Raw genomic sequence first — 14,413 nt, 5'->3', positions numbered from 1 at the left:
GAAAAGCATCGTCTGGCTAAGAGCTGCCCCTGTAGATGTCAGCCCAGCGGCACCAGGAGACAGGCCCTTTATACTTATATAGTAATACACTGACCTCCATCAGGCTGCTGTGTACCCCGATCAGATACGGCATGGGAGCGCTGAGAAGGAATGTAGAACCTGGGGTCAGGGCAACACTAAAGGGGCAGAGACACAGACAGACGTTCACTGACTGACTGACTGACTGACTGACCTGCAGTAATCCAGCAGGTGGGGTGGTAGTGTAGGAATGTAGATATGCTGCCAATACATGGGGTACAGGAGGGCCGCAGAGGCGTGGACACAAGCTGTCAGCTGCCGGAGGAGACACATGAAACATGGATGTTAGGGCCCATTGGGGGAGGTGTATCAAATCTTCCAAAGAGGAGAGGTTGGAGAAGTTCCCTATAGCCAACACTCAGCTTTTAGCTATCATTTTATAATAATGTACTTGATTAATGATAGCTAAGAGCTGATGGTTGCTATGGGAAACTTCACTTGTCCTTGTTAGAAGCTGTGATACTCCTCCCATGTAGCCAACCTTCCCTGTTACTGTAAAGAAAAGAGACAACTCTATGTCAGGAAATGTGATGACAATCTGCTAAGTAGGCTCCTCTCTGTTCCTTGCATGGACTCGTATTTTATCCTGTGACTGATAGTAATGTCCCCCTTATGTCCTCCCATCCTATTACCTGAGCCCTGAAACCTGTCTGCCTGTCACTCACTCTGTGATGGCTTTCCGTGCTCTCGCAGTGCAATCGTAGTTCACTGTTCGCGCACTGCGCTGAATACGCATGCACTGAATGCAACACTTGTCCCTCTGTGCACGCCGTTGCAGTTGCGATCCATTCTGAATCAGGCCCTATACTCATCCTGTGATCTCCCTCCCTCTCTTTCCACTAACCTCCAGTACCACTGAATGTGAAAAGTATTTTTAAAAAAAATACTTTACCATTCATCCTACTTTATGTTGTCTCGGTTGATTATTAATACATATTAATATCTCATTTGTATGTAACCACAATTATAACACGACAATATGATTTCAGTGATTTACAATATATTACCATTGCCAGACAGGTAACTGGTAAAGGTGGCTGAGGTGTCATAAGGGGCATTATGCCAGCGAGGGCAAGTGGGGTATAACACTTACGGTGCTGAGTTTGCTGGAGGTAACGAGGATCCTCCTCTCACACAACAAGCTGGCGTATAACTGCAGCATGGTGTCCACTTGGACAGCCACAAGGAACTCCGTGAGATTTCTCTGGGAAAGACACAGGAGGAGAGAGGCGATGTGACAAATAGTAACAGATGTGATATATTAGACAGCAAGCAAGAGAGAAATAGAGAGGGAGAGAGATACTGACAACATGAGGTAATCAAACATCTGGGACCCCAAGTGTTACTGCACCATTGTTCTGTGACCCCCAAGTGTTACTGCACCATTGTTCTGTGACTCCCAAGTGTCAGTGCACCATTGTTCTGTGACCCCCAAGTGTCAGTGCACCATTGTTCTGTGACTCCCAAGTGTCAGTGCACCATTGTTCTGTGACTCCCAAGTGTCAGTGCACTATTGTTCTGTGACCCCCAAGTGTCAGTGCACCATTGTTCTGTGACTCCCAAGTGTCAGTGCACCATTGTTCTGTGACCCCCAAGTGTCAGTGCACCATTGTTCTGTGACTCCCAAGTGTCAGTGCACCATTGTTTTGTGACTCCCAAGTGTCAGTGCACCATTGTTCTGTGACCCCCAAGTATCAGTGCACCACTGTGCTGCAACCCCAAATGACAGTGCTATCGTTATTTTGTGACCCCAAAGTGTCAGTTCACCATTAATCTACGACCCCAAGTGTGAATGTGCCACTGTTTTGACCCTAACAGGTGATTCCCAATAAAATGTATTGTATGTATGTATTGTATCTGACAATTGAGGACTAAAAAACAAATTCTGGAACCCCACTTGTCCTACAGTTGTCACACCTCTGAGACAGACCATCAGAGAAGAAGTAGCACATGTACAGCTGGAAGCCGTCCTCAGGACAGCGGTGTACAGGTGACTCACATTCTCAGGAATTGATGGAAGTTTTGCAGGATCCGGAGCAACGAAATATGAAAACTGAGGATAAACATAAACAGATACAATGAGATACCGTACATCAAGCTGCTACATTTCACAGGAGACCGAATGAGGCACTCTCAGATATACGCATGTGATGTTCTCATGTCCCCAAAAGGTCATGTTTCTGGGAGTGTGAAGACGTGGTTTAATCGAAGGCCCAGTAATAAAGTCACCTGTGCTTGAAGATGAAAACCTTTTGTGCTTTATAAGGACTGAAGTTTACAAACCCTGGACTGTGTGATATACTAGGCTGTTATCTCCCTATATGATGTGAGCTCTGCGCTGGTGCCTATGCTGTCAAGAGTTCCTGCTCTGTTCCTACACTCTTATTGGACGATAACAGAAAACGCACCATCTCCAGGTTCAGAGCCTCGTTCACCTCTGGCACCAGATGTTCGTACAGAGACTGGAGGATGTCGGTTACCTCAATGACCTGCCAGGGGTGGAAGAGGAGACAGTGTAAGAGGATGGAGACCATATGTCGTGGACACATGGAAAGGTGTAATAGATGAATAGGAGATACTGTACGTCACCTGATCCTTCACTAAATATTCTGCAATATTATTAAGGAGCTTGTAGAAAAATTCAAACCAGGGCAGACAGCTGAAAAAAACGAGAGATTCAATAGTACAGTGATTAATAATGCACATAGCAGATATCTCTGTCAAATACGCCTCTCAATCTCACTGTGTCATGTACTGTAAGTCTTGCACATAGGGAACACCATACCATATCTGATATCTGACAGATTTCCTATTCAATGTCCAGCAGAGTGACGTCTCCCTATCTAGCAGGCTCCATGACATGCAGGAGCAGGTATGTAATCCTTCCTCATAGGCATGATATCCTTCATACAGGTCTCTGCATCTAACAGTCTTCGTGTATTACAGATATATGAATATGTCCATGGGAAAAGCTACAGTGGGTGCAGGGAGTGCCATTGCTATGGGGACCAAAGGCTTAGAGGTCCACCACTGGCGCCTGACTGCACCCAGATCATAAAGTTGTCTACTAGGTTCCTGGAATTGCCCGGTAAGCACTGTGAGGCGTAATGTGAATTGAGGGCACCGTGTGTCATGTGTACTGGCAGCAGTACAATGTGGCATATTGTTAAACTTGGGGCACTAGAATGTGTTGCTTATTAAAAGAATGATCTGGCAACCCTACACGAATCATCGGAGATTGCACCAGCACTAGGGCAGGTGCAATATCTCTGCCTGCACACGGCTGTCCCGACAATAACCATCTGGACACATCCATGCGCAGACTGAAAACATGGCCAGCTTGCGTGGAAAGAGATAAAGGGGTCTATGTACTAAGCAGTGTTAGGAGACAGAGTGAAAAGTGATAAGAAAGTGATAAGGTACCAGCCAATCAGCTCCCAACTGTCAGTTTTCCAAACACAGCCTGTGAGATGACAGTTGGGAGCTGATTGGCTGGCACCTTATCACTTGTCACTCTTTCTCCTAACACTGCTTAGTAAATAGACCCCAAAGTACCAACCAACCAGCTCGTAACTGACATTTTTTTTTCAAACGCATCCTGTAAATTGACCAATTGATTGGTTGGTACTTTATTTCTCTCCACACTTTGATAAATCTGCCCCATGGTCCTGAAAATAGATTCCATTAGCATGCTCTGCATCTCAAACATATCTGATAGTGATGCAAAAACAGATTTATTCCCATGTTACTTCAGGGGTAGAGTAATGGCGGCACTCACCTCAGGATACAGGTGCAGATTTTGGCCTGTACAGACAGGCGACAAAACCCAAATCGTTGGTAGCCCTGGAGATCGGTCAGAGTAAAGCTGAAGTGCTGGACTGACGAGTTCTGCCATCTGCTCCGCAGGATCATGGGGTTGGTTAATGGTGATACAATGGAAGAGAGAGAGAGATGGTGGGGAGCTGGAGAGGAGAGAGAGCGGTAGAGAAGAGAGAGAGAAGGGTGATAGAGGAAAAGAGAGTAGAGAGAGAGAGGGTGAGGCGATAACAGAGACAGGAAAGTGTGGGAGAGAAGAGAAAGGATAGACAGAGCGAGTAAAGAGAGGACACAGGAGAGAGAGGGGGGAGTGGGTGAGACTATACACAGGTGAGGGAGGGGAAATTAGGGGGAAGTAGAGTACAGGAGGGCTGAGCAGTAAGGAAGATGCTCAGAGATAAGGTGAGGGACACAGAAGACTCAGAGGTTGGTCCTTACCTTTCTACGTGAAAGGGAAAGCAGAACTTTGTGAGCGTTGTAACAGAGTCCTAAGATATAATCATTGGAGACATCAGTGTGATGGACATTTATATATTACCTACAGTAACATACTGATACGCAGGCTTCATTACACAGCCACCATGTATGTCAGTATGCTTATTATTGTTTTGCAGCATTCATAGGGGGGGGGGATAGTTTTTATGTGTATACAGTATGTTTAAAAAAAATAAAAAAAACCTGCTACATACATGCCTCATTGGTTGCATGAAAAAGAACTGGAAGAAGTTACATGTTGTCCTGTTGCTAATGGATACATAATGCAGCTAATCCTCAACAACCAATCATTGTGATGAGCATCATGTCCTGAGTTGTATTCTCTATTGCCATGACCATTTATTAATGAGTGGACTCTAAATGCCGAACGTGTAGTCTGAATGCTGAGCATCGCCCTCTGCAGTGTGGTTACCGAGGCCGGCCCATAGGGTATCATATACACAATGCATCTTCTCACCTGGTCATCAAAATGCTCGGGGAATTGTCTTTTTAGCACAGGATCTGAAAAGGAAAATTAACACAGTCAGATGATTATGTGGCTGATGGGACCGGGAAGAGAGGTTTGGGCTCCTGATACCAATGAGAGAGACTGCCTAAGCTTCCTTGCTTTGTCGTCCCTGCACACAGGTGATCCACATCTCCAGGGGAAGCCGGCTCTCGAAATCCCGGTGCCGGAATCCCCACTGCCGGCCAGAAGACTGGCGCTGGAATCCTGAATGCAGTGGAGATGCAGACGCCGCAATCCTGGCAGCCGGCATTCGAAATGTAAGTATAGTGGGGCCGGGTAGGTGTTAGCCGCAGGGGGGGGGGGGTTAAGTTTAGGCACCCCCGGGGGAGTTAGGGTTAGGCTGTGAGAGGAGGGTCAGGTTTAGGCACTTACCGGGAGGGTTAGGGTGCAGGGTAGGGACTGTTAGTGTTATTGTACTGGAAAGGAGGGTTAGGGGGTAAATAGGGCAGGGGAACAGTACTCACCGGTCTCCTGTCGGGATTCTAGCCACCGGGATGCCGCTGTCAGTCTATTGACAGCCGGCATCCCGAGTGTCAGGGTGGCAGCCGAGTGGTATAGATCAGGTGACTCAGGGAATGGGATGTGCCCACTAAGAGCCAATCTGAGGCAGCTGTCGAGTAGTGGCGAAACTGGGGAGGGGCTGGCAGGGGGGGGGGGGCCTGTGTGGGTGATCACCTGGTCTGCGGCTGCCCGGATATAGGGGGCTGTTTATTAGGCCCAAACATGCCTTCAGTCCTCAGAAAATATAAACAATATGTGTAACTCTGCGCTTCAAGGCAGGACGCAGCCAGAGCAGTGGTGTCAAACTCGGGCCCTCCAGCTGCTGTGGGACTACATATCCCAGCATGCCCTGCCACAGTTTTAGCATGCCCTAATAGCAAAGCTCTGGTAGTGCATGCTGGGATGTGTATTTCCATGGCAGCTGAAGGGCCCGAGTTTGACAAAACTGAGCTAGAGCTTAAAAAAAATAGAAGTCTCTGACTCTATGTATCCAAGAATAAATATCACACATAAGTTCCAGCGCTTCCTTCTAGGTTACCGTCCTCAAGTCTTTATTTATAGAAAATAATATATCATCATCATCCCTTCCATCTTCTAGAAACTAGACAATTTCAGGTAAATAAAACTGTAGATCTTCTCTTATTCCCAACAAAGGCCTCCAATTAGTAGGAACTGAGGACACATATGGAGAGAAAGACCAAATATACTGAAGTACAGCTTTTTATTTGTAACCATTAAAAATATCCTCCATTCCAGGGATACAAGCAGCGTCCCAGATATAGAGGTGTATATATACGTACACCAGCAAACACATATGATGACAGGTTATATAAAGAGATGTTCCTAGGTAGGTCTGCTATCTCCCTCTATCCACCAACGCGTTTCAACTGATGAAGTCTTTTTCTAAGGTGTAGCTACAGGTGACTACAGGTGCTATTGTGGTACCCCATAACCTGGGGGTACCATATTAAGCAGGGCTTGATAACAGTTATGTTAAGCCGCATACACCCTAGACGATATTTATGAATGATATGGAATGATATCGTTCAACGATAGAGCGTTCATATTGTTCAGTGTGTATGCAGTGAATGACCAACGACGCGCTCCCCCGGGTCGTTAGTACATGGAGGCCAATCTGACGATATCGTCAAGAATTGCGTGCTCAGAGATGTGGCAGGATGGCTTCACCGAAAGGGAAATCTTTCACCAACATTGCTCATACAGCACATCGTCTAGTGTGTAGGAGCCTTCAGCGTAATTGCATGAAATATAAAAGGGTGAATGTATAGTAGAAATGTATATATGATTTGTAAATGGTTAAACAATTGTAAGTATGTGCATTGCTTTCCCCCCCATTCTTTTTCAGACTTCGGTGCATGGTCCCGCCAATATAGACACACGCAACAGGACCGGGCAAGGATTCTCCAACTTGAATAAAAAAGAGGAGACCTGTCTGCAGGGGACAGTTGAAAAGCTACAGGGGCAGAACAACAGATGAAAAGAGCCTTGCAGGGAGAAGGAGAGAGGGTGCCACTACCCAGGACCGCAGCTAGGGTAGTACGGCTGGGGCCTGTCAAATTTCTGTTTATTATCATTCTCACTTGTAGCTTCCTGTTATTTCATCCCCAGCATCTCCTGGCCTCCCTATCTCTTCCCTGGCCCTTCCCCATGAAGCCATGGCCCTTTTTTGGGTGCATTATGTCCCTTTGAAAAATGAGGGGGGCGCCAATGCTCTTTCTGGCACAGGGCACCAAAAAGTCTAGTTACGGCTCTACCACTACCTGACCTGCTCTGCGGCTGGTGTAGGAAGAGTTTGCAAAGTCGGGCCTGGTCCGGCATCAGACACTACTCAGGAGAAGGTGTTTCCGGCAATCCCCTGCTGGGAGGCTCCCTTGCTAGCAGTGATAGCTGGAAGGGGTGTGACCAACTATTGACTCCTGAGGTGCTCTGACGGAGATAGAGGTGCAGCACGGAGTGGAGCCGGACTCAATTTCTTAGGGGCGTCAAGTGAAAAAAATATCCTGCACCACATACTACACAGTAGCCACAGCACTGAGGCCACAGTAATGACCCAGTGAGTCAGGAGTGCACGTATCAGCTACAGTGATAGTCACTCAACCACCACCGGTGACACCCTCCCTGAACCAGTGATATACAATAACAGAGGAGAGAGCAGCCGTGGCTTACTTTCCAAAAAAGACAGCAGAGACAGTTACTAACACACCTACTGCTGCAACATGGTCAGCCGAGATAGGATCTATACCTAGGGGTTATATTTACTAAAGTGAGAGTTTTTAGAAATGGAGATGTTGCCCATAGCAACCAATCAGATTCTAGCTATTATCTTCTAGAAGGTGCTAGTTAAATGTTAAGTCAAATCTGATTGGTTGCTAAGGGCAACATCTCCACTTCTAAAAACTCTCACTTTAGTAAATGTACCCCCTAACGTCAAAGCCAATCTGTCAGGAGTCCTCGACCAAACTGCCTTGTGGAAAGTCTGCAGAGGGAACAGGGCCTGATTCAGGTTGGATCGCGAGGCTGCGTTCGCAGCGCTGACAGCCGATGTTTGCATTCTGCGCATGGGTATAAGACAGTGTGATCGCAGGCAGTACGCAGACCCATCACTCAGTGATTGACAGGAAGTGCTGTTTGTGGGTGGTGACGGGGGGAGGGGAAGTCACGCGAACGCAGGTGTGTCAGTGTGTTCGAACGCCGTTGCAGGGGCGTGCATAAATTATCCACAGTGAACCCATACGCAGTCTGAGTACTCACTGCGTGCAGGAAGCTTAGTAATTCCTGCGGGGGGGGGGTTAGGTCAACCATTATTCTGCGTCTTGGTCCGATGGTAAAAGTAACTCTCCTCACCTACTCTTCTCTAACTAGAAAGATAACCAGGGAAGAAATATAGAAAAGCTTTCTTGACGTCTTTAACCCGGGCAACGTTTCGCAACAGAGCTCTTAAATAACATTTATGCAATAACTCTCATAACGCAATAGAGACACCATCATATAATCTCTTATGTGCACCACCTAAAGAAAGTGAACTGAACTTACACAATTATCATTGAGTAGCATGAATGCTAGGGGAAGGGACAATACAAAGGGACCTTAAACAAAAACATTTATTCGTTGCAAAGATGTTATATTGCTTTGATTTATTAGTTTAGGACTATATAAAAGTTTGTATGTTTAGTGTGTAAGGTAAACAAAGCATTAGTTAGAGAGATATTAAGGACGTTGTAGGAAAATTGCAGAGCTGGTAGGAAGTATTCCTTGTCACCCAGGTGTTCAACGCTGACCGGAATATTGAAGATCTATCCAGTCGCAGTACAATAAAATGTACCTTTCTTGTATTTATTGTAAACAAAGATAGTAAGTTAAAATTGTATGTAATTCTGAATGTTTTGTTACTAGTTACATCTGAGAATCTGAGCCAGACTCCAGCTATTGTAGTAGTTTAGAGTTGGATCCACTTCCTTACCTCTTCAATCTACTCGGACAACGTTGAGTGAACGGGACTGAAACAGAAGACCTTGATGATAGCTAGTGATCCTTAAACACCAATAAGACAGCATCAGAGTATCAAATACCCGGGATATAACCTGTCGTCATGTGTTTGCTGGTGTACGTATATACACCTCTATATCTGGGACGCTGCTTGCATCCCTGGAATGGTGGATATTTTTAATAGTTACAAATAAAAAGCTGTACTTCACTATATTTGATCTTTCTCTCCCTATTTGAGATCTACAGTTTTATTTAGGTGAAATAGTCGAGTTACAAGTGATGATGATGATGACGATATATTCCTTTTCTATACATAAAGACTTGAGGACGGTAACCTAGAAGGAAGCGCTGGAACTTATGTGTGATTTTTAGTCCTCAGAAAACGTCTGTTTGTACAGAGGACTGACGCATTTGCGGGCGTCGGGACTAGGGGGTAACGCAGCAGATATGGAAGATAACCATTTATATATATTTTTAGTAATACATTTGTGCCAAAATAAAAAGTCGTTTAATAAAAGTGCTTTTAGTGTCGGTTGATAAGGGTGCCATTGCAGTTGGCACCTCATGCAGCAGAATGACCAGGGACACACCAGGAAATTCATACCTTGGGTAAACAGGGGCAGACATGCCCGGGGGCATCTGCACAAGGGTATCCGGTCATTAGGTCTACAGTAAATAGGTAGACAATGTTTGGGAAGACAATGGAAGTTAGACAGGCAATAGGTCGACAGGGTCTGAAGGTCGACACACTAAAGGTTGACTGGTAAGAAGGTCGACAGGTACTGAAGGTCGCCAGTGCCATTAGGTCGACACACATAAGGTCGACATATAAATGGTCGACATGTTTTTTCCCCAGTTTTATAGGGTTAGGCACTTACCAGAGGGTTAGGGTTAGGCACCAGGAGGGACGGTTAGGCACTTACCAGAGGGTTAGGGTTAGGCACTAGAAGGGATGGTTAGGGTTAGGCACTTACCAGAGGGTTAGGCACCAGGAGGCAGAGTTAGGGTTAGGCACCAAGGGGAGGGTTAGGGTGAAGATTAGGGCTAGAAAATAATAACACGTGTCGACCATTTCTGTGTCGGCCTGATGCGTGTCGACCTAACGACAATGTCGACCTTCAGCACCTGTCGATCTTCTTACCAGTCGACCTTTATAGTGTGTTGACCTTCAGACCCTGTTGATCTTTTGCCTGTTTAACTTCCACTGTCTACACAAACATTGTCTACCTATTTACTGTAGACTTAATGATCTATCGATAGCTTACAATGGGCATGTTAAAGAGATTGATCAGAGCAGGCAAGCTGAAGGAGGAGAGCAGATTCTGGCACGCAGTCACTAAAGGCAGGAGAGTGTGGCAATAAACATGGGAGCAAGTGCTTCCTCTTTCCTAAACTATCCTCCAATCTGCTCACATTACATGATGAAATCGCACTTACAAAAGCAGGAAGTCTATGTCAAGTGCAGAGAGACCACTGTCCCAGTATCAGTGATAGAGACTCATTAATTACCAGGAACAACAGCGGCAGTGCCTTCTATGCAGACTAGGGGGCATATGTATCAAAGCTTGATGTGAGATATATATCACCAACCAATCAGCTTCTATCTTAAATTTTGCAGGCTGTGTTTAAGAAATGATAGTTTGGAGCTGATTGGTTGGTGATATATATTTCACAATTTAATCTCACATCAAGCTTTGATACATATGCCCCTTAATCACCTGATGTTTCCTTCAGTGCCCCCCCACGCATTCAAGTGGCGACATTTTGGCTTTGAACCTAAAACATTTAAAACGGCAATAGCATTAAATGCAAAATCAGACGTTGTTTGCATTTTATTTTATTGCTGTTTTAAATTTCGGGGTTAAAAATCGCAGAGAATCGGCGTCTTGCCACTAGCCCTCAGTGTTTGTTCATTAATTCTGGAAATTGACCGGTGTGCATGTAAAAAACTGTAGCTGTATGCATTGTATGCGAGTTTTATTTTTTACCCACTTTAATTTCTGGATAACATAGACAGATGAAGTTTTGCACCCCAGTTGCTTTTAGGATGCAGATGACAGAAACATTCAGGATTGCCTTCAGTGGAGCCCAGATTCAGAGGTGGACGCAGCTGCAGCTGACCTGAGGTCTTATGCAAATGCTGGAGTGTAATGAGACGCCCACCTCCGGCCCCTCAGATCTGCTGCAAGCCTCTGAAGACCCAATATCGGAGAAACATTGTGACCATCGCAATTAGCATTGGACATCTGAGCAACCCCAAGGCTTACCATATGTTTGCAATTATATGTACTGTGGGACTAATTCAGACCCGCTCGCGAGCGCTGAGCGCTCGCAAGTGGGTAGATGTTGGGCAAGTACGCATGCGCACGACGGAGGCTGCTCCGTCATGCGCATGTGCGAAACCCGAATAACAACGGCCAAGCCGTCGTTATGGGTCTCGCACCAAAGGGGGCGTGCTGACGATGGTGTTACGCATGTGAGATAGCGTTATTGGGAGGTAGTGGGCGTCTCTATGCTGGCTGTGCGACGGCATTGCGATAGCATTCATTAGCATATTTCCGCAGCAGATCTGAGTGCATAATTGCAGCCGCAAACGCAATAGGGATCCGTAATTGATCAGGCCCTCTGTGCAGAGTGCTGGGGGAGTATCTTGTCTGTTCTCTCTGGTCTCTGAAGCGTGCGCAGTCCACTAAGCATCGCTCATTTGCCACCGAATCTAAACTGCGTCTACCTCTGAATAAAACCCTAGGTTTGGAACATTATTCCGGAAAACAGATTTGCTCTACCACTTAGTCCTGCATGCAATATTACACCGACATGTGATATCATAATAGTGAGTCACGGCACTCTAGGATTTTATGAAACTACTGATTCTTAAGTTCTCAGGTTGAAACAGGAGGCCAAAGTGTGGCTATTCTATAGTGCCAACGAATAACAGACATCAATGGGCCACAACTGGTAGGAAAAAAAAAAAAACGATACACCTTTCATTGTATCCAAGGTGCAGTTATTGTGCTTTGAAGTAGCTGAACGTGTGGGATTTGTGCTCCTTACACATACTGTATGTTGCCTGGTCACATGGTTTTTCCAGAATGAAACATGATATTGACACTGCCACCGTCCTCAATGTGTGACTACTGCACTTTTTTCCCCATAACATAAGTGTAGATAAAGTAGAAGATAAAGTACCAACCAATCAGCTCCTAACTGTCATTTTACAGGCTGTGTTTGAAAAATGACAGGACCTGAATTGCTGCGTTCTCTCTCTCCAAGGCTTTGTACACCTTCCTCTATAATGAGTTAGCGTACAGCACAGAAAATGATGAGCACTCGGTCTACTCAGTCCTGAAACTCTGTCAAACCTGTAAACCTAGAAAGTTGTTGGACAGGCAACTCTTAGATCACAATGGACAGGAAAAGCCTGAAATTCTTTTGAGAGGTGCCTAAGTTTAAGGAGCAGGACAGTTCTTCACATTTACTGAGAAGTATATATTCCTTACATACAGAGAGCCAGCGACAAGAAAAGCCTCCACATCTTAAAGTCTACCAAAAGCACCCATATAATTTGCCTACACGAAAGCATTGGCATCATATATACATATCTACTTAAAATCAAGAAGTAATTACAAATGTAGAAAATTCATTCTATATATAGCAGAGTGGAATTCAGATGTGACAGCTGACCAGGCTGATCATATGACTGATTACATCATAAACACAGTCATTGTGATGTCACTCAGCTCTGGTACACCAGTCCCTGCTTGGTATAGAACATTCAGTAATTAGCCAAGTGTGAGCTGCATGTTATACATATATATTGTTTATTGCTGTGACTGTGCCTGCTGATTTGACTTCTCACATACTAAGGTAAGCTCACTTTAACCTACATATAATATGAAAATAATATTACAATTGGTCACACATTTCCTGTATGTAAGTAAATATAATTTAACACATTCATTTTTATATTAGTATATTAAAGAGGAAGCTGGGTAGGGAATACTTTTATTCTACACTGTATTAATATGTATTATTTTATATAAAGTGAGGCTGAGTACTATTTAAAGGTATATACAGGACAGCTGGCAGATGTATACTTTTTTAATATATTATATTACTATCTTGTATATATAATGTTGCTGCAGGAGGTATACTTCTATTATGTTAATATAACTTATGCATGAATGTGCAAAATTATTTAAGCCACTTCCTGAAGTCCTTAAAGTTAGCTTTTTGACCACACTCACTCTGGCCCTCATTCAGAGGCGGTCGCAAGAAGCGAGCGCTCGTTCTCAATTAGGGCGGGCGCTTGACTTTTCAAGTGCGGCCCCCTGGCCGCTAGCTAAGCTGTGGGTTACCACCCACAGCTTTAGCGACCGACCAGGTTGATGGTTGCGATGGTCAAGACCATCGCGACCATCGGGGCTTGCAACGAGACCCTAAGGTTGGGTCTCGGCAATCGCAAGCCCCAGGGAGCTTCCTGCTCTGATCGAGCAGGAAGCTCCCCACTGACATCACTGCTGATGTCAGTGGGGCCGCCCACAAAATGGCAGGCGTTCCATTTGTGAAACCACCCCCCCCGCCCCGCCTACAAAACGGGCCGAGCTGTGGATCAACATCAACAGCCGGCCCTTTTGTAGAGAGCTCTGGAGCGAGAGAATTTCTATCTCGCTCCGGGGCTTGCGCACGCGCAGTGTGGCCACTGCGGTGGCGCGGGGCCTAAACATCGACCCGGTTGCAAGCGCTCAGCGCTCGTGACCGGGTCTGAATGAGGTCCTCTGTCCTTTAAGCAAGACGTCACTTATTATCTGCAAAATATGTAGGTCTGCAGTGAGTTTTGGCTTGTACAATTGCTCCTACTTTATAGCATGAGCAGAGCGGACACAGCTCCCTCTAGTGGCTGCACAGAGTTACATGCAGTCACATGAGAGAAGCCTCTGCTGCTGCACACAGGTATCAATTAGGAACGACCATCAAATGGTTCAACATCGATGGCCCCATCAGTACTTTCCATCGATGGCAGGAAACCATTGAAGTTTGGAAGCATCGTTGAGCGGCACAAGTGAGGACATGTGTCAGCAGTGGGTCAATCAGAGAAAGAGGGCGGGGCTAAGGGACAGGATAAGCAGCGTGCAGCTTTTGAATAAACCATCCCTGCGTCACCATAGAAATATCAGGGAAACATCTGACTTCGGCCATCGATGGGGGGAAGGATCATCAGTAGTAAACCATCGATGTCCATTCCTAGTTACGATGCCCCACAACTATGATCTACCCATTTATATTCTCACAACAGTTGCGTGCAGAATTGCGGCCCCCCGACGGGATTTCTGTACAGATCGGGATCAGGGACACTGACATATGTCAAATGTGGGCATGTCGCGAGCGTTTTGTAGGCATGTCGCAGACAGTGAGTGCGTCTTTGTACGCAGTTTCACTGGCCCCGGCGATTTTGCTCCCACTGACATTTTGAGCAGCCGTAGACTTGCTCAGGACTCCGATGGGCAT

General features: G+C 45.7%; 1 protein-coding gene and 1 long non-coding RNA gene across 2 annotated transcripts in view; one reads left to right on the top strand and one right to left on the bottom strand.

The window, feature by feature from the left end:
- The window catches only part of LOC148454327 (DENN domain-containing protein 1B-like), an 87,446-nt gene that overhangs the window by 38,544 nt on the left and 34,489 nt on the right, over positions 1-14,413 (bottom strand). Inside the window, exons 3-11 of the mRNA XM_088461033.1 lie at positions 4,847-4,890; positions 4,333-4,382; positions 3,857-3,973; positions 2,668-2,737; positions 2,487-2,567; positions 2,078-2,131; positions 1,172-1,282; positions 233-333; positions 95-140 (exon numbers count right to left, since the gene is read on the bottom strand). Coding sequence (XP_088317159.1) covers positions 95-140; positions 233-333; positions 1,172-1,282; positions 2,078-2,131; positions 2,487-2,567; positions 2,668-2,737; positions 3,857-3,973; positions 4,333-4,382; positions 4,847-4,890 — 674 coding nt within the window. The remainder of the gene's footprint in view (positions 1-94; positions 141-232; positions 334-1,171; positions 1,283-2,077; positions 2,132-2,486; positions 2,568-2,667; positions 2,738-3,856; positions 3,974-4,332; positions 4,383-4,846; positions 4,891-14,413) is intronic.
- On the top strand, positions 117-7,679 carry LOC148454328 (uncharacterized). Its single transcript, XR_015874815.1, has 4 exons — positions 117-2,950; positions 3,025-3,166; positions 5,017-5,154; positions 6,765-7,679. It is a non-coding gene; the product is annotated as an uncharacterized LOC148454328 (long non-coding RNA).

Source organism: Taudactylus pleione, unplaced genomic scaffold (assembly GCF_031769625.1).
Source record: "Taudactylus pleione unplaced genomic scaffold, aTauple2 ptg001005l, whole genome shotgun sequence".
NCBI lineage: Eukaryota > Metazoa > Chordata > Amphibia > Anura > Myobatrachidae > Taudactylus > Taudactylus pleione.
Note: the sequence above shows the minus strand (reverse complement) of the source record. Positions and strands in the feature narration are given on the sequence as shown.